The sequence below is a fragment of the Colossoma macropomum genome, unplaced genomic scaffold (genome assembly GCF_904425465.1).
Source record: "Colossoma macropomum unplaced genomic scaffold, Colossoma_macropomum, whole genome shotgun sequence".
Lineage (NCBI taxonomy): Eukaryota > Metazoa > Chordata > Actinopteri > Characiformes > Serrasalmidae > Colossoma > Colossoma macropomum.
Genome location: NW_023495351.1, coordinates 434,396 through 458,922, shown reverse-complemented (window position 1 = coordinate 458,922; position 24,527 = coordinate 434,396). Strand labels below are relative to the sequence as shown.

Genomic DNA, 24,527 nt, shown 5'->3' with positions numbered 1-24,527 from the left:
TGAAGCTTTCTGATGGCATGACATAGTTTAACTTTAACTTGTGCATGGCTCATCCTTAAAAAATCTGAGAGTCCTTGGCTGTTAGTGTTGATGTGTCTCCACCAGTGAGGATGGATGAGTTCCACATGGAGAAAATGAGGTTCTCTCTCAGAGATTTCACTTCCCTCTTCTTGGTGTCCACTCAATAAAATTCAGAAATCGTCAATAAAATTCAGTCATTTTGACCTGCAGCTTTGGTGAAGTCGTGTTTAATCCAAGAAGCATGAGAACATATTGGTTCTCCATGCAGGCAGAGGATCTCTGATAAATGACTGGACTTTGAGGTCGAGCAGTGTATTAATTAGATCATCTAAGTCTCTTTTTAATACTCCATACTCCTGCTTCCTTCGGTCATTCTTGCCCATATGAACAATGATCCACTTCACCGTTTTGATTTCGGCCAGTAATGTAGGAAGCTTTTCATTCAGCTCAAAGATAGTGATGTTTGGCTCACATCGAACTATGAGTTTTTGGCTTTTCACACCACTAACAGAGTCATTCCCAAAAACAAAGGTGTCTGCTGTGGCTGCAGACCAGGGCTCTGTGGCTCTACTGGGGTGCTCTGACCAGCTGACACTTCTGGTTCTTCCTGCATTATGTTCACTGCTAGGCCTCAGTTAGTGCGAAACTCATTGAGGCTTAGCAGTGATTCAGATCTGGTTTGGAAATAAAGTGACTGGGGCCGATATTCTGCTCTGGCTTTAAGCTGTCATCTCTGACCAGCAGTTTTAGCATTAGCATTAGCAGGACAGGCTGTGTTAGCAGGAGTGGAGGATGATACTACAGAACTATTGAAGCTCAGACACTATAGCTAAAAAAAATAAGAAACTTCTGAAAATAAAGAAAATTAAAGACAGCAAAGCTAAGAAGAGAAGTGTCTGAAAGGCAATGAAGCAGGAAGCAAGCATCAAATTGCTCTTCTGGCTTACATTTACAGTTACATTTACAGCATTTAACAGACGCTCTTATCGAAAGTGCTTTGTTGTCTACTCAGAGAAAGTGTCTTTGCTAGTAGCAAATAGGTTAAAGAAAAAGCTAGTCCTGAGCTCAGATACTGCTAGAAGCAAAAGCCTATGTTAATACCTAGAGAACAAGAAACAGAATTAAACATGCAATACAACACATTTCAATATGTACATAAATTGTTTAATAAGGTCATCATCCTACCCAACCAAAAGCTATGAAGACAATAACAAGACTATATACGCATCTACAAGAATGCAGACTTTATTTAAACCCACCCAACACCTTTCATATAAAGCATGCATTTGCTTGTGTCCGGCAGAACGTCTACCCCAAAGAAAACCATATAACTTATAAGTTAGAAGCAAAGTTAAGGAAAAAACATACCACCTGCTGAACCCGAACTGACAAACATCTGAAGCTAAAGCTCACCACCACAGCACACATTAAAAACGGTTATGAACCATGCATATTCTCTTACCTTTGATGACTTGCAGAAACATTAATTGTGCAGTAAATATTCCAATGTGAACACTCCTTTTAGTTTACAGTCATTCACTTAACCAGACACTACGAATAAGGAGTGAATCAGAAGCTAGTACTTAAGTAGTGTTAACTTCATGAAGCTTTCTTCTTATTCCAATTTTCTGTTCCACCTTAAATGGAATGTAACTGCTGCACCATTCAAGGTGGAACCAATAAATTTAGTAAGAAGTCGGCTTTAGCTTTGTACAATCAACACGCCGGGTTCTCTGTGCTTCCTCAACCACATGGCCAAATCTGTACATAAACATCACGCTAACATAAATTAAGATTAAGAGACACTTATTAGTCCCACAATGGGGAAATCTTACCTCCACAATCTAACCCATCTGTGCAGTGAAACACCACATACACACTAGTGAGCAGTGAGCACACTTGCCCAGAGCGGTGGGCAGCCCTATCCGCCTGGGGAGCCGTTGGGGGTTAGGTGCCTTGCTCAAGGGCACCTCAGTCACGTACTGTCGGCTCAGGAGATCGAACCGGTGACCTTCCAGTCGCAAGGCTGCTTCCCTGACCTCCAGCCCATCACCGACCCAAAGCAGGTCAGTGGCCTGTGAATGTCAGTCATTGTATTCTCCTTGTTGTACAATGTTATCCAAGTTCCTGAGTGCTACATTCTTCAAATATCATGATTTTGAACAGTACTTTTCTTTAACTGCCGCTCTGTAATTGTATTTAATACCATCCAGCAGCAGTATTGACCACCCCAAGATGGTAGCACCGTGGATGTGCCTGGTTGGACCCAATCAGAGACACTATAAAGGAGACCGGTTACTGGTTGAAATATAGTAACACTCAGCATGGCATCTGTTTACGAGCAAAGTCCCGCCCTTCATAAAAAAGTGCCAATCAGCTTGCTGTTTAAGCCCCTCCTCATTCCAATTGTGGAGATGTGCGGTATCCTTAACAAGCTGAAAAAATATATATTTGGTGCATTAATTGAGCCAAATAACACAAATCTGTGCTGTTTTTGTCAGATTTTATCAGTAATTTCAAATGTTTTTAAGATGTTAATGTGGCTTTCATTTTTGGTTTTAAAATTCTTTTCCTACTCAAAGAGAGAGGGGTTCTGGACTTGTACAACTGGAAATAACTGCCCAGTGGTGTTGCCAAGATGGCCATCAAGTGGACAGACTTTCATATAAAGAATTTGACCCAACACAGCATCTATGTTTATATATCTATAGACGATTAGCTCCTAAAATATTTTGGATCAATATATTCAAATTGTCATAAAGGAATGAAAAAAATCTCCAGTCTGCATTTGAAGGTCATATACAAAACATTCTGATTTCTCAGCAGCCTAATTGTGCTAAAAGCATAAGTATTGAAACTAAACCCACACATAACAGCAAAAGGCATCATTATACAGCTTAGCCACAAACTTTCGAGGAGGTGTGCTGTTCCATGTGATCTTTAAGAGATCACATGTTCTTCCACACTGTTTAACACACATTCTACACCTCTCCCCCTGTGTCTTAGGAAATAGGTCAAAGCTTCCTCCCCTTCCAAACTCTTACCACATTGCCAGATACCCCCCTTTAATCTTCCCCTCATAACATTGTGGCATATTGTTTATTCTGTTGCCAGGCCTCATTAGAGTTGCTGAGACACCATTGGACAATCTTCAGTATCCAGGGGAGGATTTTAGTGAAAGCTCTGCTGTAGTCAGTGAGTTTCAATTTGAAAGTGCATTATATTGCAAAAAATACATTTTTCTCTCTCTTCAGAGTAACAAGTGAGGACATGTTAAGGCATAAAGTAGTGGAACAGCCTAGGTCACAACACTTTAAAATAGGGCTCAATTCCAAACAAAATAATTAAAAAATGTTTACTTGGCATACATTAATTACGTACCAAAAATGTTCTTTATGATTCCTAACAAGTTCGTTAAAGATGATCTATTTGCACACTCACACTTGTTCCTGTACACTTGGTGCTCAATGCATTAGTGGAATTCCAAAGATTTTTTCAAAATTTCTCCATAACTCAGTGTTTGAGATGTAAACAGAGTGGTTTGGTGTGAAATGAGTGATTTTAGAGATTTCTTTACAGTGGTGCTGATAGGAACCAGGGGTCATCATGACTACACAACACAAATATCACTGTTTTATTTGCTATCTAAAACCACCAGTGAACCTACAAGCGGTAAACTATAGTAAAAAAAAAAGCGGTGAAAAACTATTTTGGCATCCACCCCGGTGCCAAGAAGCTCTAAGGGTGCGCCACAAAAAGCACACTTACTGTTGCTGTTGTTGCTGATGTGTTGTCGTTGTTGGAGTTGTGTTTATTAGAGTAATTGTCTCAGAGGATGATATGCTTTATTGTGTAACTACTGGTTACAAGTGTCTACCCTCCTTGTGTGTCATGTCATTTAGCATAATCCCCTGCCTGTGTTTCATGTCAGGGTGTCGCTGAGCATTTCCTAGTCTTTTTCGAGACTGTTTGTTGAAGTGCCTGTTCAATTAAGAGCATTTGCCTGTATGTGTTATGCTGTCTGTCTTCCTCTGTGCCAATGCCACACTAGTTTGCATCATAATATCCTGCATGTATTCCTCCATCATGAATAGATTTTAAAAATGTATTTTAAACCAAATCTTTCTCTTAAAACAAAGTCTCAGACATCAGGAAATGTATTCATAACCCTTTCGTGAAATACCTTTCTGTGAGCAAGCCCTTTAGAGGTGATCCTCAGGTCCTTTGGCAGTGGACTGCTAGCAATCCCATACACTAGAGCAGTGTTTCTCGTCCCTGGTCCTGAAGGCCCCACTGCCCTGCACTTTTTAATTCTTTCTGTACTCCCAGCACACCTGATCCAAGTAATCAGCTCATTAACACTCCATTATTGAGTTAAAGTGGGTGTGTTAAGGCAGAAAACAGAAAATGTTCAGGGCAGTGGGCCTTTAGGACCAGGGTTGAGAAACACTGCCCTAGACTATTCTTGATGAATGACAGGTATTTCAGGGCTGTAGTGTCTACACTTTGGAATTCCCCACCCCATCCCTGCGCTGCACTTCTATTTCCTGCTCACACAGCACGTCTCTTCTTTCACTGCCTCAGGGGTTTCTTTGGATGATTAGTGTCTTATCATAAAGTGACACCTCTTTTTTTTGTTTCTGTATTTTGTAATATGACCTTGTGATTACGGACCGAGCTACATAAATAAAACAATAATAATAATAATAATAATAATAATAATAATAATAATAATTATTATTATAACTCATTCTAGTGACTAACCGCACTGGCAAAAACTTTATTTAGAAATAGTCTTGTAAATAGGCAGGTTTTACTTGCATACCTATTTTGCAAAATGTTGCTCATTAATTATTATTATTATTATTATTATTATTATTATTATTTCAAAATAATTATTTAATTTGTTTTTGAAAAAAAAGCAAGCATCCAAGATTTTTTTATTACATCCCCTATTTTGTCTTTTCAGCTTTTTTTGTAGATCTTCTTTTAAAACAGTTTGATAATTGTCTCTGGTTCATTTCATTTGTTTTTACATTTTTGCTGTGGGTTTTTATTAGTGCTTTTTGAAAAAGCTGTAATTGAGAAACTTTAAAACTTTACCTTAATCATTTTTGTAACTTGAATGCAGTGGGTTAAATATAGCTAAGTGTAGCCTATGTGCCCACAAAATGGCTGTGTCTCAATCAAACTCACAAGGACTGAACTGAAAACCCCCTCACAAACATACTTTACACTCACACACACACACACACACACACACACACACACACACACACACACCTCTTTAATGCTCTTGACTCTTGACTTGATTTGATGTGACATAGTGTGTGTGTGTGTGTGTGAGAGAGACAAAGAGAGAGAGAGAGAAGCACAGCAATGGGGCTAGAACAACCCTTTGTCTACATCAATATCCTGCTTTATGAAACAGTCCCCAGCTATCTGTGATCATCAGGGAGTCTTCACCAACATTGTGTTAACATTGTGTAAATTCAGCTCTTGGCTAGGAGGCAGAGGATGGAGACTTCTCACTGCTATGGCATAGTGGGTACCCTTAGTGACCTCAACTATGTACACCTGTTATTTAATGGTTTTGCTGCATAAGCAAGTACAGGGAGGCCTGAAGCTGAATCCAACCTCAGATGATGTCAACAATGGCAACCTCAATGTATGTTCACTTGGTTGTTTCCAAAAAGGCAGACTGCAAACCCACATGATCAACATGTTTAGTCTTGCAGGGCCAGACACGATCTCGAACGTGAATATGTATCTGGAGACAAACTTGAAGGAGTGTAGGTGTGGGTGTACTAAAAGACTTATAAGACGGCTTCAAATTAAAATTAAATGAAAAAGCTGAACATCTTTTACTGATACAAAAAATCCAATGACAACATCCCCATGTGTATAAGACTCACACAGAGATTCTGTATCATCACAGCCTCCCACAGCACACAAAATGATATGTATTATCTGTTTATTACTTTCCCAGTTAAAACAATGTCATGAATGTGTTTGAGGGTAACTTGGTGAAGAACTGCATAAAAATTGAAGCCACTGAGAGAAAGAATGCAGGAGAACAGGAACTGTATAAGTTCAAGCTAGTGATCAACAAGGGAGATAACACTTCTAGAAGGCACTGTATGACGTACAAACTGTAATTGTCACCTGTTGTCTTCAAAGACCTGAGCAGAACTGAGCAGAGTGTGGAAATTTGATGTGATGTTTTAAAGTTGATGTCTCCACCTGCTGACTGAAACTCACACTGCAACCTGCACAGTGTACTGGAGGGAAGAGTAATAAATCAGGCAAAGTAACTATGGTAACTTGTTTAAAAGAAACATATCAAAGGTGATAGTTTATCTTAATGTGTCAGCCATTTTTAATGAATACGTTGGCTGAATAATAGCAACTGTAAATATTCCTTTTTAATTACAGTAAACTTTTACTGGCAGACTCTGTCATTATATTAAAGGAAGGATTTAACAAAAATTTAAATTTATAGTATTTGTTATCTGGTCTATGCTTAAGAAAAATCCTATATTAACCCAGCTATTAGTAACCATGGTGCTCTCTACATAAAAACAAATTAAAGAGTCTTAGTGAGGTGTTGTGCTTCCACAAGCTGCCAGAACAGACGGGATGGAAGGCCATTGTTCCAAAAGATATTCCCTCATCTGGTGTAATGGTGATAGTGATGAAGAGCACTGTCTAACTTCAGTCAGTCCAGAATCTCTCATAGGTGCTTGATTGGGTTGAGATCTGGTGGCTGCAAAGGCCATTGCACATAAGTTACATCATTTTCATATTCACGATGAGAGTGACCACTCCCATCAGGATACAAACCTTTCATCATAAAACAAAAGCAATCAGTGAGAATAACTTTGAATTGATTTGCATTAACCCTTACATTTAAGTGGACAAGTAGACCTAAACAATGCCAGCCAAATGTTCCCTACAGCATAATAGAGCTTCTAGACCCCCCTCACTGTAGGGGTCATGCATTCAGACATTGGATTGTTCACTTGTGGTACTCTGCACATGCACTCTCCCACTTGTGGAGAATATGGCGACTCTTCTGACCCCATTACCTTATTTCACATCTCTGTAGAGCAGTGTTGATGGTTTTTATGCCACTGGTCTCTCAGATGGTCATTTGTCTTGGTAATGAAGCATTTATGCGCGGCAGCTCTACTATATAACATTCCCCTCTATGTAATGTAAAATATACTTGAATGACATATTGGACTTTTCTAGTATTCTGTTGCATAAGGGATTAACAGAAGAGTAAGCAATATCAGAAAAATAAGAAAATTAAGTAAAAATTATTAAAATACAAAGACAACATATCAAATGCTGAAACTGAGAAATTTTATTGTTTTTTATTGTTTTTTTATATATTTAAAATATATGCCCAATTTGAATTTGATGCCAATAACATGTTCCAAAAAAGTTAGGACAGGGGCAACAAAAGGCTGGTAAAGTTGTGTAATGTTAAAAAAAAACACCTGGTGGTTAATTGGCAAGAGGTCAGTAACATAATTGGGCATAAAAAGGCATCCCAGAGAGGCGGAGTCTTTTAGAAGTGAAGATGAGGAGGGGTTCACCACTCTGTGAAAGACGGCACAGGCAAATAGTGCAACAGTTCAAGAATAACATTTCTCAACATGAAATAGCAAAGAACTTTTGCTTTTCAACGTCTACACTACATAATAACATTAAAAGATTCAGAGAATCTGGAGGCCAAAACCCAGTATTTGTTGGCCGTGATCTTTGATGATCTTTATTTTCTAATCTAACTGTTTTTCTATTACATATAAAACCTGTTCACGCTTTCTAAACAGGTTTGTGCACAGAAGGAAAAAGCAGCTTCCTCTAAAGTGCGTTACGGCAGGAGATCGCAGTGGAGCTGCAGCTTAACATGCTACCGACGTATTGGTGGTTGTTACGGCATTCAAAGTCAAAGTCAAAGTCAGCTTCATCCTGTCATTTCTTCTCATCACAGATGTGTTGAGAGAGGAATGAAATCTAGTTTCTTCAGAAAATGGTATTATATTTAACAGAGAACAGTAACAATAATTGTAATGCATACAGAGAACATATACAAACACTATACAATAAACAGCTCTATACAGCATACAATAACTACACAACTACACAAATTAAGCACAGTACAGTAGAGAGAACAGATCAACTGTTGGTCCACAGCAACAATAGCAGTTGTGCAGATGTTAGCAGTAATACTTTAGTAAAACAACTACAAAGATTAATAAAACTGCAGACAATGTACAGATTAAAGTGACTGTGTATTCAGGAAAGAATCAACAGAAGAGACACACTTACAGCAATTTACCAAGGGTCTACCAAGGAAATCTGTCTGCTAACTTATCTTCCCACAATGTACAGCATCTAAAATGCAGCCCATACCAAGTGATACATGCTAACTAATCAAAACTATTGTCAGGATCATTTAGAATACCAATAATAAGAAAAAAACAGAAATAATAGTAGTATTGATCATTTGTGCATATGGCAGTCCAGTACATTAGTTGATTAGTAGTAGTCCTTTACATGTACACTGGTAAAAATACACTGTGCTTTTGTTTTATATTACTGACTCTGCCCACAAAATAATCAATGCAAAACACAGTTAGTGCAGAGCCTCTCATAGACTGCAATAATACAGCGTTTAAATATGCTATTTTAGGAAAAGAATCACACTGCAAATCACATTATTCTATGCCTTAAAACACAAAGATGTTTTGTTTATTTCAAATTTAATTCTTCTGGTTTTTGTTCTGATAATTTTAACACTATAAAGTTTGGTCAGTAGGGGAAGCAGTGTGCTCACTACTCCACCTCAAACTCTGCCTATGAACACAGCCATTGGCTCTCGAAATGCTGAATGCTGTCATTTTTTTGGTTCCCTACTGAAACTGCATGAATTAGGCCGTGCTTCATAAATAATATGTAAATGAGATAGGCTGGCGCTTGATTTAATGCACTGAAGCATCATTTGCGCACATCATTTCCATGTTGTACAATAGTTTCATGAATCAGATGCAGAACTGTTTGTACTAAAGGTGGTGAAACTGGTGCTCTTTTTTAAGCAAATTTTGATGAATAAGGGTCATTGTGTTTTAGTGTCTAAGAAACAAAGTGCAATAGTTTCACTTCTTCCACAAAAAGTAAAAAAAATTGTATTAATTCCCACTCTCTCTCTCTCTCAGTCTAAAATACAATAAATCACCTCTCAGATATAAAGACCTGCTGAACTGCTGTGTTCTTTTACTGAATGAGTACTGTTTATATTTCACTGCTTCTGTTATGGAAGCTTCTATTGTCAACAAGCAGTTGTGTTATGCCCTGACTTGACATACAGGATAAACCATTTAATAACCTAAGAGTCTACTCCCATTATTTATCATAAATATACTTTCACCATATCACTTCACTATCATTTGACTTTGTTTCTCACTGCATGCTGAGAAATTACAAGAACACATAAATGCCATCTGCACACATGCTATATAACCTTCTTTTAATCTAGAAAACCTAGATTTGAAAGTATTTGGATTTTTACACTCAAATGTTTTAAAATATCAAGAACATTTTGAAATCTATTACTAATATATTATTAGCAAAATTACTACCAAAATAATGTAATCAGAAAGAAAAAATTATGTTAGTGTAATATACATTATTCTTGTAGAAAAGATATATCAAACTTATCATACTGTTAAACTTTATTGGCCTTTTTTTGGTATGATATCACCTACTTATATGTTAAAAAGAGTTTTAAACTAGAAAAGAACTGACTTCTGTTATCTATGATGGTTTTGATGTAGTTGCTAGAACATTCCTGACTTGCATGTTGAATATATGAAACAAGTTAGAGACTCTTTGTTCTCATACTTCTTGGTCTTCGATGCTTAACAGAAACAATACTGACTTTGGGCAAATACAGGCTGTTATTATCCCAGTTGGATATTTCTGATTCTGCAAAGCTGAACCGGATTTGTGATGTTGTGCTGTGTAATGATATGGACTCCCTTAAGCTCTCTGTGAAGTTAGAGATCACTCCAGAGTCTGACAAAGTTTCTTTTATAGGAAAAATTACTGGATTATTATTTTTACTTGCTGCTTTCAAGTTTTCAGTGTCTGAGAGGATCTTTAACCATTTTGGGGTGAAGTGACAAAAGATGACTCCATAGTTGGAGACCATAATGCCAGAGATCTGGACGATGGGACGTGATTCATATTGAGTGATAAAGACTGGAATAAAGCAAAGCCATGCAAACAGATGGATGAGCATACTGAAGACTATAGGATCAGTCTCGTTATCTCTCCCCTTGAAGGCCAGTCCAAAACTTAGCACAGCTAGTAAAGCAATGTAGACATGCATCACACCAAAGCCATACAGAGAGCCCTGAGTGCACAGACGGTTCAGAGTAAGTAACTGAGTTTTTGATTGTTTCTCCTCAACATTAACAGGATCAAATATCATCCAGAAGATACAGATGAGAGCTTGAATAACAGTGAGGATTCCTATGATGACAAATGGGCTTATCAAACTTTCTTAGTTTGCGCTGCTTTGCAGGATTAGAGGACATTAACTCTAAGAATATGTGAAGGGCCTTAACCAGAATGCAGGACACACAGAGAGTGAACCCAAGACCATACATGGTCTGTTGTGCTTTACAAAGATGGATGTTTGGGCTGCCTAAGAAAAGTATTACACCTCCAAAACTCACCATCAGGCCAAATTTCATCAGGCATGAAATGACTAAGATGTCCTTTATGATGGGTTTTTCTCTGTGTAGAATGAAAAAGATAAATGAGAACACCAGCAGTAGTGCACCTATTACTGTTCCAATCATCACTACAATGGAATAAGCTGAAGACCACTCCAAAAACCAAATATTCCATTTCTCCCACTCCCTCGATCCTGGAAGAGACCAAGAACCTTCTGGACATTGTTTACAAGTGTCCTGATCTGTGGAGAAAAATAAATAAAGAAAAAACATACAAAGACAAGTGAGGAATGAAAACATGTTGAAACAAAACAAAAAAAAATGTTTTGTTTCAAGTGTCTACCCAATGTATATTTGTATAATCTTTGGATTAAAAAGCACAGTTTAAAAATAAAGCTACCAAAGGGTTCTTTGCAGTGATGACATGGAACAGGGGTGTTCACTCCTGGTTCTGGAGGGCTGCAGTCCAGCAGAGTTTGGTGCTTTCTTTGTTAAAACACACCCAAAAACCTGACAATTAACAGGTGAGTTGAACCAGATGTGTTTGAGAAGGGAAAGCACAAAACTATGCTCCCTCCAGGACCAGAAGTGAACACTCCTGCCATAGATGAACCACTTTTGGCTTCCCAAAGAAAGTTTTAATGCATAAGATGTGCATGAGTCAACAAACTTTTAAAATGTAATGATCACCCACATGATGCAAAGACTTGATATCAGTTAAAAGGTCTACCAGAACCTTTACATTACTTGAGGGTTCTTTAAGCTGTAAAAAGATCTACAAGAATGGGTCATTCTACAGAAACATCCATTTTTGTGTCCTTAGCGTTTACAGAAATGTTACACTTGAAAAACATGTAAGGGTAACAGTTTATTTATATTTTAAAATAAAACAATAAATTATTTTATCAATATTGGTTTTTATTTGATTATTTAGAATTCCAAGCACCACAGAAGTGCTTGTCCCCACAGTCAAGTGTAAAAGGTGAGTGCCATATTTGGAAGAAAAAAAAATACTGCAATTTTAACTATAATAATCCATACATGACTATGGAATATATAGATTAAATGACATAAAGAAAACAAATGGCAAATAAATATTATAAAAAATATAATGAAAGTAGTTTTCCCCAGGAGTCATGTCACTGGTGTTACCGCATAACAAAAAATCTCTTATTTTACATAAAAATCACACTGATGACATCGCTTAACTTCTGTTTACATATTTTCTGAGGACCTCTTAAAAAAAGCACATGGTAAGTCCACTGTGTCTTTTCACGTTTAGCTCATGATTTCATATGAAGCTATTAGTTGACGTCACTGGTGTGACCTACTTTATTCTTAGGTAATTGTGAAAATATAGAATACAAATGGATTAATATTCACATAATTTAGTGGATATTCCATGATTGACAACATGTGGTTTGATGCTTTGTAGCAGCCATTTTGTAAAATGCATTTTTCATTAAAATGTCTCTGGTGTTACCTTTCTTACACTTATGGAGAGATAGAACAGTGGATGTTTCTGTAGAATGAACCAAATGCTTCTTTAAAGACCATTGACTGAAATGTTCTATAGGCAAGCAGACGTAGTCGTAGTACTAAAAGTAGTTCTATTATATAATAAAGAATGCTTTTGACTTCTACAGTGGTGCTTAAAAGTTTATGAACCCTTTAGAATTTTCTATATTTCTGAATACATTTGACCTAAAACTTCTTCAGATTTTCACAAGTCATAAAAGTAGCTAAAGAGAACCAAATTAAACAAATATGACAAAAATATTAGCCTATGTCATTTATTTACTGAGGAAAATTATCCAATACCTGTGAGTGGTACGTGAACCTTCAGAATTAGCAGCTAAGCTGAAATGTAGTTATGTTATAACTGAAGTTTGAGGGGAGGAGCATGGCTGAAACCCCTCCTTCTTTCAATCTAATGCCCTATAAATTCACATCCTCACCTTCCGTTCTCGTGACGACGTGTTCGCAATCAGTTGTGTGACGCTGGTGCAGCTGCGAGCCACTCTGGCACAGACCTCTATTCTCTCATGTGAGTTTCCTTCGGCCGTCAGCCTGGTCCTCCTGCAGATACAGACCAGTCCGCATCCCAAGGAAATCCATTTTCATCATACCCGCTGCTCTGGCTGACGTTTCCCTGGCCACGCGCAGTCTCCTTGCCTGGCTCCGGCACTTCTGACGAGAATGCGGTGCTTGAAGCCTTGACGGCCCGCGCTCCTCTGCTCCTGCCTTCGGCCTCCACAAGCTTCATCCAAACTGCACCCTTGTCTGGACCGCAACTGCTTACCGGTGAGCCCTGATGGACGGAACGCATCTTCCATGCTGATGTATTCCGCTCTGTCTCGGCTCTGGACGGAGGTAAACAAACCTGCTTTTGGCCCCATTATTTGACCCTCAGCTCGTGCGGCTCTGCGACTCCTCGGTCCACTTGGCTCCATATTGGATCGGCATCATCTCAGATTCGCTCCTGCAACCCAGCTCTGAAACTCCCCTCTGACACTACATGGCTCCATCTCAGCCCACTCTATCTCAGATTGGCTCCTGTAACCCAGCTCCGTCACGGCCCACTCCATCTCAACTTTGACTCAACTTTGTTCCATCTCAGATCAGCTGCAGTACAACAGCTCCGCAACTCATTTGTCTCCTCTTGGCTTCAATTCGAATCAGATCCCATGCACCTCAGCTCTGCAACTCCTTTCTGAATCAGTTTGGCTCCATGTCAGATCTGCTCCATCTGAGATCTGCTCCATCTAGCTTCGGTTCCACCACAGTCAGCTCCACAACTCATCACTGTCTTACCTCGGTTTCACCTCAGATCAGCTCCATCTTGGATGGGTTTTATATTGACTCAGTTCCATTTCTTTATTTTTCTCTCTGACTGGACTATTATTGGTTTGTTTGAAAATGCTGCCTGTATCCTGCTGCTCTCCTGCTGCTCTCCTAGTCTCTTGGGCCGTTCTTCTGCCACCGCTGATTTGACTACTCTCATGCTGTCGCCTTTGCTCTCTTCCCTTTCAGCTCTCAGTCCTTGGAGCTATGTCCTTTTGTCATCATCAGTTTTTGGGGGCTTAAACTCCAAGCAAGTGATCAAGTGATTCTCATCTAATGTTATAACTGAACAACCGTGCTGTTGCCAACAGGATTTTCCATGCCAAACTATGTCCCGCAGTGGCCAGATAATCATCCAGTTGCCTCAGTCATCAAGCCCTTCAACACTCGTATGGACCGGCTACCTCCAACAGCCATTCCTGCTCCATGTTAATTTCATTCAGGATGTAATCTGCTTTATTATCATTCTAAGCCCTTTGTCTGCCACATTTAACACAATCTTCACAATCCGGTGTCGATCAGAGGAGGATGGGTTCCCCTGTTGAGTCCTGGTTCCTTTCAAGGTTTCTTCCTCATTGGGAGTTTTTCCTTGCCACTGTCGCCTTTGGCTTGATCATCAAGGGTTCAGACCTGGATGTCTGTTCAGCAGCATGCCACTGTGCCACACAGAATTAAATTCAAAAATCAAACTCTGCAAATAAAATCTCCTCCATTTTTCTTACCCTCTTACATCCTTGATAGCAACCACTTACTCCAATGCCATACAAGGGGCCCATGTTACTAGACCTCTTTCCTGCCCAGACTAAACTTCTCTACTGGACCATACTATGCCTCAGATACACAAATGCTAGACCGTCTGACCAATCTCATTCTGAATCCAGCTTCTCCATATACCGCTGGTATAGTCTTACGAAGTTTTCTACCCAAGCTGCTACAGTTGTTATTTCAGAACTATCTTTTCTCTTCATGCGATAATCGCTCAGTCCTAGACCTCAACAGCCGTTCATCCTGGAGCCTTTTGGGGATCTGGCCTTCTAGTTACAGCTTGGCAGCTGAGTTCTCCCCCCTCTCTCAATCAATTTTCCCTCATACTACCACCACATGTTGAAGGCATGGTCTGAACTCACAAAATATAGTTATGTTATAACTGAAGTTTGAGGGGAGGAGCATGGCTGGCCCCTCCTTCTTTCAATCTAACGCCACTATTGTATATTTTTAAAATTGCAAAGATATAAAGTTGACCATTCATTTATGGTTCATTTTCAGCAGTGATCAAGTGTGTTACTCTGTTATAAGTGTTGCAAAATTCACAAAATTAAATAAAAATGTGTTTTAATAAGAGCAAAATGTATATTTATGCAGTTATGTTATAGGATAGGTTAACATTTTTTTTGAGTGGTCCTTTGTAGATGATTAATAAACTCTTAATTTTTAAGATAAGATAATTTTAAGATTATCAGTAACACATTAACAACATATCAGTGAATTAATAGCAGTGCAGCATCTGAACACATTGAGGTAAATATCTTGAAGATGTATTGTTGATATGTTACATGAAGCAGATTTGAAATGTTACTTCCATTAAGCAAAACCTAACCTTACCCAACCTTACCTAAAACCTAACCCTAACCTTAACCTCAACCCAAAACTTAATCCTATCCCTCATACTGGCCCTAATCCTAATCCTAATCCTAACCTTAATCTCAACCCAAAACCTGGACCTCACCCTCACTCTGGCCCTAATCCTAACCCTGACCTTATAGAATGTTGTCAGCAGCATGACTCTAGCAGCTTGTTGAGGTTGTTGAGAAGGTCTGTATTACTGGTTTCATGATCAGTAACCCCTTAGGTTGACATCTACAAATATAAACTTGGACACCAAATAAAGTAAAAAAAACTAAATTTAGCCGAATATAAATAAATTGTGATAATTGTGATTGGTTCAAGTGATAAGACTAAATTTAAACCATGCAGAGCTCATAGGTTACTTGCTAAGGAAGCTGGCTAGCTTGATAGTGGGATTGCACAAGCAAATGTTCTAGTTTGTGTGGATGACAGATGCATTCTGAAAATGATAAAAGCATCAAAAAGCATGTGTCTGTATTTTAGTCTCACTGTAAACTCTTGTGCAAACAGTGTAGCAGACTGTTTACTGCCCCAGTGGGTGTGGTGGTGGTATGTTAGTGTGTGTTGCGCTGGTCTGAGTGGATCAGACACAGCAGTGTTGCTGGAGTTTTTAAACAACTCAGTGTCACTGCTGGGCTGAGAATAGTCCACCAACCTAAAATATCCAGCCAACAGCGTCCTGTGGGCAGCGTCCTATGATCACTGATGAAGGGCTAGAGGATGACCAACATAAACTGTGCAGCAACAGCAGATGAGCTATCGTCTCTGACTTTACAAGGTGGACTGACAAGGTAGGAGTGTCTAATAGAGTGGACAGTGAGTGGATACAGTGTTTAAAAACTCCAGCAGCACTACTGTGTCTGATCCACTCATACCAGCACAACACACACTAACACACCACCACCACGTCAGTGTTACTGCGGTGCTGAGAATGATCCACCACCCAAATAGTAACTGGTCTGTGAGGGTCCATGGGGGTCCTGACCACTGAAGAACAGGGTAAAACGGGGCTAACAAAGTATCAGAGAAACAGATGGACTACAGTCTGTAACTGTAGAACTACAAAGTGCACCTATATAGTAAGTGGAGCTGATCAAATGGACAATGAGCGTAGAAACAAGGAGGTGGTCATAATGTTATGCCTGATTGGTGTGTATTCAGTATGGTTCCTTCATTTCCATGATGACATAGAAATGCCCTACAGCAATGAGCAGAATGATCCAGTACAGCAGAAGCAGCAAGATCCAGATCCAGTACAGCAGCAAGAAAATGTGTAAGTGTACACACACTGTAACAAACCCTAGGCCTTTTAGCAGTTAGACGACAAATAGTGGTTAGTCAGAGGTTGCAGAATGGACTTCCTTCATAATTATTAATGATGAGGGGTGTCAAAAGGTTTCTGCCCGATTGATCTTTTGAGTTACAAAACTTACAACTTACTCATTTAGCTTGACAGAATCACGAGCGCACTATTTTCACATCACCTTATACATGCATTGCCCAGTTTAGAAGAGGAAGATATGAAATATGCCATCTTTCCTTTCACAGACTCTGGGGGATTCTGGCAGTGACATCACCGTATTGTGAAGTCACCTCCCAGTAGTGAAAAAAAAAGTAATTAAAAAAACACTGCCTTTCTTCTAGAGCAAGCATGTCAAACTGGGGACCTTCCGGGCCAAAGTGCTGCGGAGGTTAGCATTTACCCTCATCTAACACTCTGAATTCAGTTCTTGAAAGCCTTGTTAATTAGCTGATGAGCTAAATCAGGTGTGTTTAATGAGGTAGCATGCTGAAATCTGAAGTGTTTTGGCTCGCCAGGACCTGGAGCTTGACACGTATGAGAGAATGATTTTACAAATATTCATATTTTACATACTTACCCCACTCATTAGAGTAGTATCCTTCACTGCAGTTAGTGCAGTTATAGCAACAGGAGAGATTGTTTATGTTCTTTTCAGTGCCAGGGGGACATGGCTTTGAACATTTGGATAAGGGCACCTAGATGTAAATAGAGTACTTTTCTTTGGTTGGAACATTCAAGAAGATATACATTTATGCTGTATACATACTGAGGTACTAAAGATTTGAAGAGAGTTTTTAATTGTATCTTACTGTAGTGTTGGTCCATGGAATTTTGTAGTCATAGATCTCAACATCCCCAGTCTTTATGAGGAATTTTCCCACCACTTCAGATATTCTTTCATCACCGTTCTTTTTCCACATCATGATATCATAGCCATCGTCAAAATCACCATTTTCATGGAAGTTGTATATTTGATCGTCCAAAGTGAAGTTCACCTTACGAAGAATGTGCAAAAGCTGAAAAAGGTACAAACATAGAATAATGGAATTATGTAACTCATTATTATTATATAGCATTATATCATACACTGTATGGCCAAACGTATGTGGACACCTGACCATCACACCTATTTGAGCTTGTTGGACATCCCATTCCAAAACCATGGGCAGTAATATGAAGTTGCCTCCCTTTACAGCTATAACAATCTCCACTCTTCAAGATTTTGGAGTGTGTCTGTGGAAATTTGTGCCCATTCAGTCAAATGAGCATTTGTGGGGTCAAGCACAGATGTTGGCAAGAAGGCCTGGCTCACAATGGACATTCCAAATCAGCCCGAGACCATTATTCCTCCTCCACCAAACTTTATTGTAGGCACTGCACATTCCAGTAGGTAGCGTTCCTCTGCCATACGCCAAACCCAGATTCATCTACCAGATAGATAGTGAAGCTAGTGATTCAGTGAAGCGTGATTCATCTCTCCAAAGAACATGTTTCTAGTGCTCCAGAGACCCTTGGCAGCATGCTTTACACCACTCCAACCGACACTTGCCTTTGTGTGCTTTAGCACAAAGCAAACTCACAGTTTGCTGTCTACTTCATGGCTGAGCTGTTGTTGCTCCTAGAAACTTACATTTCACAATAAAAGCACTTCCAGTTGTCCAGGGCAGATCTAGTGGGGCAGAAATTTTACAAACTGACTTGTGGCAGAGGTGGCATCCTATGACAGTGCCATATTTACAGTTACTGAGCTCATCAGTACGACCCATTGGACTGCCAGTGTTTGTCTATTGAAATTACATGCCTATATGCTTAATTTTGTCCACCTGTTAGCAAAACACATGACTCAAACACCTGAATTCAATAAGTAGGAGGGGTGTCCACATACAGAACTACTGCTTCAGATGTACACTAAATGCAGAATGTTTGCGTTTGTAGGATTAAAGTCTATCTGTAAAAATACAATAATAAGCAAGTAGTAACACATTTTTTCAAACTTTTATCACATAGAAATTTTACCTCATATGGCATTAAGTTGGTATCTCCAGAGCAGGCAGTGTCATTGCACTGAAGAAGTTTCTTCATGGCATGAGCTACAGCATACACTGCCACTCTCTGACTGTAGGCCTCTGTCACATCCACAGCATGGAGCAGGTAGTCATCGTTTGCCTCCTGGGGGTCTGTCACATTGCAGGCCAAAGGGGACGTATGCTCTGATTGCTGACTGCAGTTAAATCTCATTTGTTTGTACTCCCTGATTAGGTCATTTCTCGCCCCTGGACGTGGCCTCAGATTCTGGAGGTAGTCTTCAAAACCTGGGATGTTCCCTGTGATGAAGGTAGTGCCAATAATGTCTCCCACCTTGTTTATGCCCTTCATCTTCATTAAGAGGCGAGACATAGACCATGTGTTACTGGCGATCCAGATTCGAGAAGTGTTTGTCTTAATCATCTCTTCAAAGAGCATCTCTACCTGCTGAATTCTTAAGAAGAGCACCACAACTTTGGCATCAGAGTTTCGGATAATACTGGCCACCTGCTTGATGCGCTGTTTCACGTTATCGTAGTTTGGTATCACTTCATGGAACTCAGAGCATATCCTCTCTTTCTCTGCATGTGGCATAAAGTGCTCATAGATATCTTTACCATAATCATCATCAAGGCTCACAACCCCAATCCAGTCCCACTTAGTGCCTTATGAGCTTTGCCAGTGCCTGCGTCTGGTATTCGCTACTTGGAATGACACGAAAGAAGGATGTGTAGCGTAACTTGTTGCTAACGGCTGTTGTAGAAGATGTGCAACTCACCTGTAATGAGAAAATGTAAATGTTTGACTACAATTAAAATAATAGGAAACTGAAATATAGTTAACATGATTTTGAATGTATCATTATTAGCCGGATTTAATGCGAATTTTCGTACAAGTTGGCTTGTTGAAATTCCTAATATCGCTAATCTATTCAGGGAACAGAGAAGCTTTTCTAATGTAAGAGTCATCCACATACATCTAGATTTGCCAAAGAACCGAATATAACCAGCAAGTTAAAGGAAATTTCTGATTTATGGTTGTAAAAGACTGCATTATTTCAGAAAGTATTAGTCATTATTTGCAAGCATGTACAACCCCATTTCCAAAAAAGTTGGGACCGCTGTGAAAAATGTAAATGAAAACAAAATGCAATGATGTGCAAATCATTTAAACCCTATATTTCATTGAAAATAGTATGACCCTGAGAAATAAGATTGTTTTTTGAAAAATATATGCCCATTTTGAATTTGATGGCAGCAACATGTTCCAAAAAGGTGGGACGGGGCAACAAAAGACTGGTCAAGTTTTGTAATGCTAAAAAAACACCTGACGGTTAATTGGCAACAGGTCAGTAACATCACTGGGTATAAAAAGAGCATCCCAGAGAGGCTGAGTATTTCAGAAGTACAGATGGGCAGGGGTTCACCACTCATCATATATGGTACATAAGAGCATTAAAAGGTTCAGAGATTCTGGAGAAATCTCTGTATGCAAGGGACAAAGCTGAAACCCACACTGCGTCCCAACTGCGCACTTAATACTAATACTAACTAGTGTTTGAGTATGTAGTATGTAGTATATTCACAAGTGTCAAAGTTGAGTATACTCAAAAATCCACAGTGCATACTTAGAACCAGTCGTTTTTTTGAGTATAGTAATGATGGACACTATTGTCCCACAATCCAACGGGAAACGGAAAGGGAGGAGCTTCTCACGTCTGGAAAATTCTGAAAAAATGGCGAACGGCGACGCGACAGCAGCTGCGATAGTAGCGGGACCAGAAATGGTGTATAAATGTTCATCCCAAACTTTTTTAAATATTCTGTAAAAAAACAAATGTGTTATACTTACTAATGTTTTCATTTGTTAGCGAACGCACGTTAATTTGTTAGCTAGCCTTCAGAGTCTAGCTTGCTATGATGTGCGTTGTCATAGCAACGGTTCGTCAATGGTGCAGTATGTTAATATTTTGTGTACTAACCTGTCGAGCTCATACTATTAAGATTAGCATGCAATATATATTGTATAGTATTAGTGTGTAGTACACAACTGGGACGCAGCCCCATTATTGGCTAGCCAGGATCTTTGGGCCCTCAGGTGGCACTGCATTAAAAACAGACATGATTCTGCAGTGGAAATTAGAAACGCTTCTGAAAACCACTGTCTGTGAACACAGTTCATCATTGCATCTATAAAAGCAAGATAAAACTCTACTCTGCAAGTAAGAAACCATCAATAAACAGGACCCAGAAACATCGCCGCCTTCTCTGGGTCAGAGCTCACTTCAGATGGACTGAGGTGAAGTGAAAAAGTGTTCTGTGGTCTGAAAAATCAACATTTGAAATTCTTTTTGGGAATCATTGACACTCTGTCCTCCGGGCAAAAGACCATCAGGGTTGTCATCAGCATACAGTTCACAAGCCAGCATCTGTGACAGTTTAGGGGTGCTTTAGTGCACATGGCATGGGTGAATGGCACATCTGTGAAGGCACTATTAATGCTGAACGATATATGCATGTTGTGGCAACATATGTTGCCATTCAGACGACGTCTTGTTCAGGAAAGGCCTTGCTTATTTCAGCAAGACAGTGTCAAACCACATTCTGCACGTTACAACAGCATGGCTCTATGGTAAAAGAATCAGGGTGCTACACTGACCTGCTTGCAGTACAGACCTGTCATCCACTGATAACATATGGCACTTTATAAAACGAGAAATACGACAAAAGAGACCCTGAATTGTTGAGCAGCTGAAATCCTATATGAAACAAGAATGGGGAAACATTTCACATTCTAAACTACAACAGTCGATCTCCTCAGTTCCCAAACGCTACGATATGTGTTACTGCCATCAAATTCAAAATGGGCAATAAAATTTCTTAGTTTTAGCATTTGGTATGTTGTACTATTTTCAATTCAATATATGATTTACACATCATTGCATTTTGTTTTCATTTACATTTTGCACAGCATCCCAACTTTTTTGGAAATGGGTTTATACTATGAATTGATTATAATGCTGTCTGTCATAATATATTAAAAATGAGTCAGGAAAACAATACCATATGTAAATATTTGTGCTAATATTAGCGACATCTTGGGAATAAAGCCAAAGCCCACTTATTTTCTCATGTGTTGTGATGTCAGCATTTGCCAGCACACAGACCTTTAAGTTGTTTAAACCACCTTTGAGCCAAAAGAGTTTCAAGATTTGCTTCCAACAATAATGTGGAAACAAAAACTGTTAAATCATTAGGTAGACTAAATCTGGTCTTTATACTAAGGAAGATCATTTATACTACATCATTTATCATTTATACTATATCATTTATCATTTAAAAAAATGGCAAAATGGTGTGACACCATTATGTTTTATGTCATACACTAATTTGTTACTATACGGGGTGATTCAAAAAGATTCATCCGATATCACATCAAGCACCATATTTTTCGAACCGTGAGGTGCCTAGAAACCAATCACATACCAACTGAAAGAGGGGGTCATAGAGTTTCTGACTGTCAGGATGGCAGTGAACCTCCAACAGCTCAGAGTATTCATCACTGATACCAACAGTTCCAAGAAAAAGGTCACCAGCAGCACCAGATCTAACACCGTGTGGCTTTTTTTTGTGGGGGTACGTTCTGTTTATGTGCCACCACTCCCAACAACACTGGATGATGTCTGAAAATGACACCCGACATGCTCAATCAAGTATGGGATGAATTTGATCGTGTTGATGTGTCTGCACAGCTGGAGCAGGTCATATTGAGCACTTGTAAAATTACATTATAATTTAAAACAATTAAAATGTATGGCATTGTTCTGTAATGAATCATTTTGAAATCGGATGAATCTTCTTGAATCACCCTGGAATACAGGGTGTAAAAACTCGGACTCTTATTCAGTATTACCTGGGGAATCTTATGCAGACTGAGCAGCCTGGCAACAGGAATAGACGTCTCAGAATATCTCTCCCCCAGAAATGCCTTCACAGGTGGACTGAAGTTTGAGTAGTCAGAGAGGACTGTAAATGACCCATTAATAGAAAGCATTTGCTCAACACACTGTACGGCTTTGGTTGCATGTCCACATGGATCACACATCAGATATCCAAGCTGAATCCCAGGAAGAAATCCAGAGTCATTGATCATTTCGATTGTGTGAATTACAGCTAAAAATTTAACAAATGTTACTAAATCAAAGCTGTAAAGAAGAGAAAAAAAGAAAGTTACAGTAATAAAAACATGAGGAACTGTAAACTAGCATTGGTAATAATTGAAAATTACTGTTTTCATGATAATTTAAGGTCACTAAATTCTCCCGTTTACTCACTTTATACAGACAGACGTATCTGGAAGGATCCAAGGCTGAAGATCTTTTATGTCGGTGTGAACTGAACTCAGAATCCCAATGACGATGTCCCCGGGGGCATACGCCCCATACATGGACTCGCCAACGGTGCAGTGAACCCAGAACCCTAACATTACAGCCATCCCCAGCACAAAAAGACATGAAGGAGACCTCATATTGAGAACTCACTATCTGAAACTGGAGTGAAGGAATGGAAATTTGTGGTGGAGTTTAATTCAATATTACATAAGGGCATGTTCTGGGAGAATGAAAGCATAACATGTGGGAGATCAGAACAGGAGAAACCAGTCTCAATATGCCTATGGTAGGTTATGGTAGGTATAGCAGGCCTCTGATTAAGACTGAATGAGAAGGGTTCATAGGCTTCACACTGCATACAAATATCTTGGCAAGTGAAATTGTTTTATATTTAATCAAAATGTAATATTTCTTTAATTTGAGATATCTGTAAAAGAGATCATTTAATCAAATATTTATTACAGCTACTTATTTTAAGTAGTTCTATCTGTGATTTTTCTTTTGCCAGGCACATAAGAAGTTTATAACATTTTTACAAATATTATTTATTTTTCCTCTATTTTGTTTAGCTGATGAAGCTATCAGTTAGCATAATCTCCGTAGTGCAATTCTTTAAATCCACACAGCTTACTTGTAACATAAAATAAGGGTGTTTTCACACTTGGGCCGTTTCAGCATCTGAAGTGGACTCAGACCGCTGAGTCACGGTTTCTTTTGCATATGTGAAAACGCCAAACAAACTCAGATCCCCCTAAAAGGCCCCAAACATGTGTTTGTAGTTTGTTTTGTGGTTCGATTGATTTGTGTATTGTTAAAACAAAACGGCCCCAGTCTGCTTAAGCTTTGCTTTGTGGTGAAGATCTAGAGGCTCACTGTTCATCCAGCCAATGTCTTCCAGCACTACAGCAGGTAAAAACAGACCAATGATCATTTATAAGGTTCTACTCAGGACAAAGCCGCTGACATATTAAAGTGATACGATGCGAGAGCCCGTGTGATTTTGGCGTGTTAAAGGCTGATACTGGTCGTGCAATGCAATTTAAGCTGCTTTCACACTGAATGCTGAATGAATGAAAATTCACCACTGATGCAGATTTTCACAGGTGGAGCTCAGTAAGGAGCACAGTCCAAAAATGGAACCCACCACGGCAGACACGGTGTGTCTGGTGGTTCCTCTCACCACCTGAAAGGTGAGATTTATTACAGAACGCTGCCCCCTGTGTGAGCGCTGCACACACTGCGAGTGGCGTGAAAGGGGTCTGAGTTCTAATGGGGTTGTGGTCTGAACAAGAAGTGGTCTGAGATCTCAAAGGACCAGAAAGAAAACTGAGTCCTCTTTATAATTCACTTACATTACAAACACAAAAAAGAACTGAGGTCATCTGCAGTTGGTTCCTTTTCCAGTTCTCTTTAACAGAGCTCAGTTCGGTTCATTTTAAACGAGCTATATATGAAAACATTGTAAAACACAAAAATAAGAACTTACTGACCATACACTAGGTCAGCAGTGTGTGCCAATAAAACCTTGCCTTTGAACAAAGTGAAAGTGAAAAAACAAAGGCTAAGT

At 39.2% G+C, this 24,527-nt stretch overlaps 1 protein-coding gene across 1 annotated transcript; it reads right to left on the bottom strand.

Annotated features, from left to right (window-relative positions):
* Nucleotides 1-1,096: 1,096 nt before the first annotated feature.
* Nucleotides 1,097-23,097, bottom strand: LOC118801862 (G-protein coupled receptor family C group 6 member A-like). Its single transcript, XM_036562256.1, is given in 12 exon segments — nucleotides 1,097-1,122; nucleotides 10,156-10,576; nucleotides 10,578-11,014; nucleotides 12,594-12,612; nucleotides 12,731-12,851; nucleotides 12,948-13,083; nucleotides 17,123-17,240; nucleotides 17,355-17,561; nucleotides 18,562-19,231; nucleotides 19,233-19,348; nucleotides 22,483-22,774; nucleotides 22,904-23,097. Coding segments are annotated over 12 exon segments (2,757 nt in total).
* Nucleotides 23,098-24,527: the final 1,430 nt, after the last annotated feature.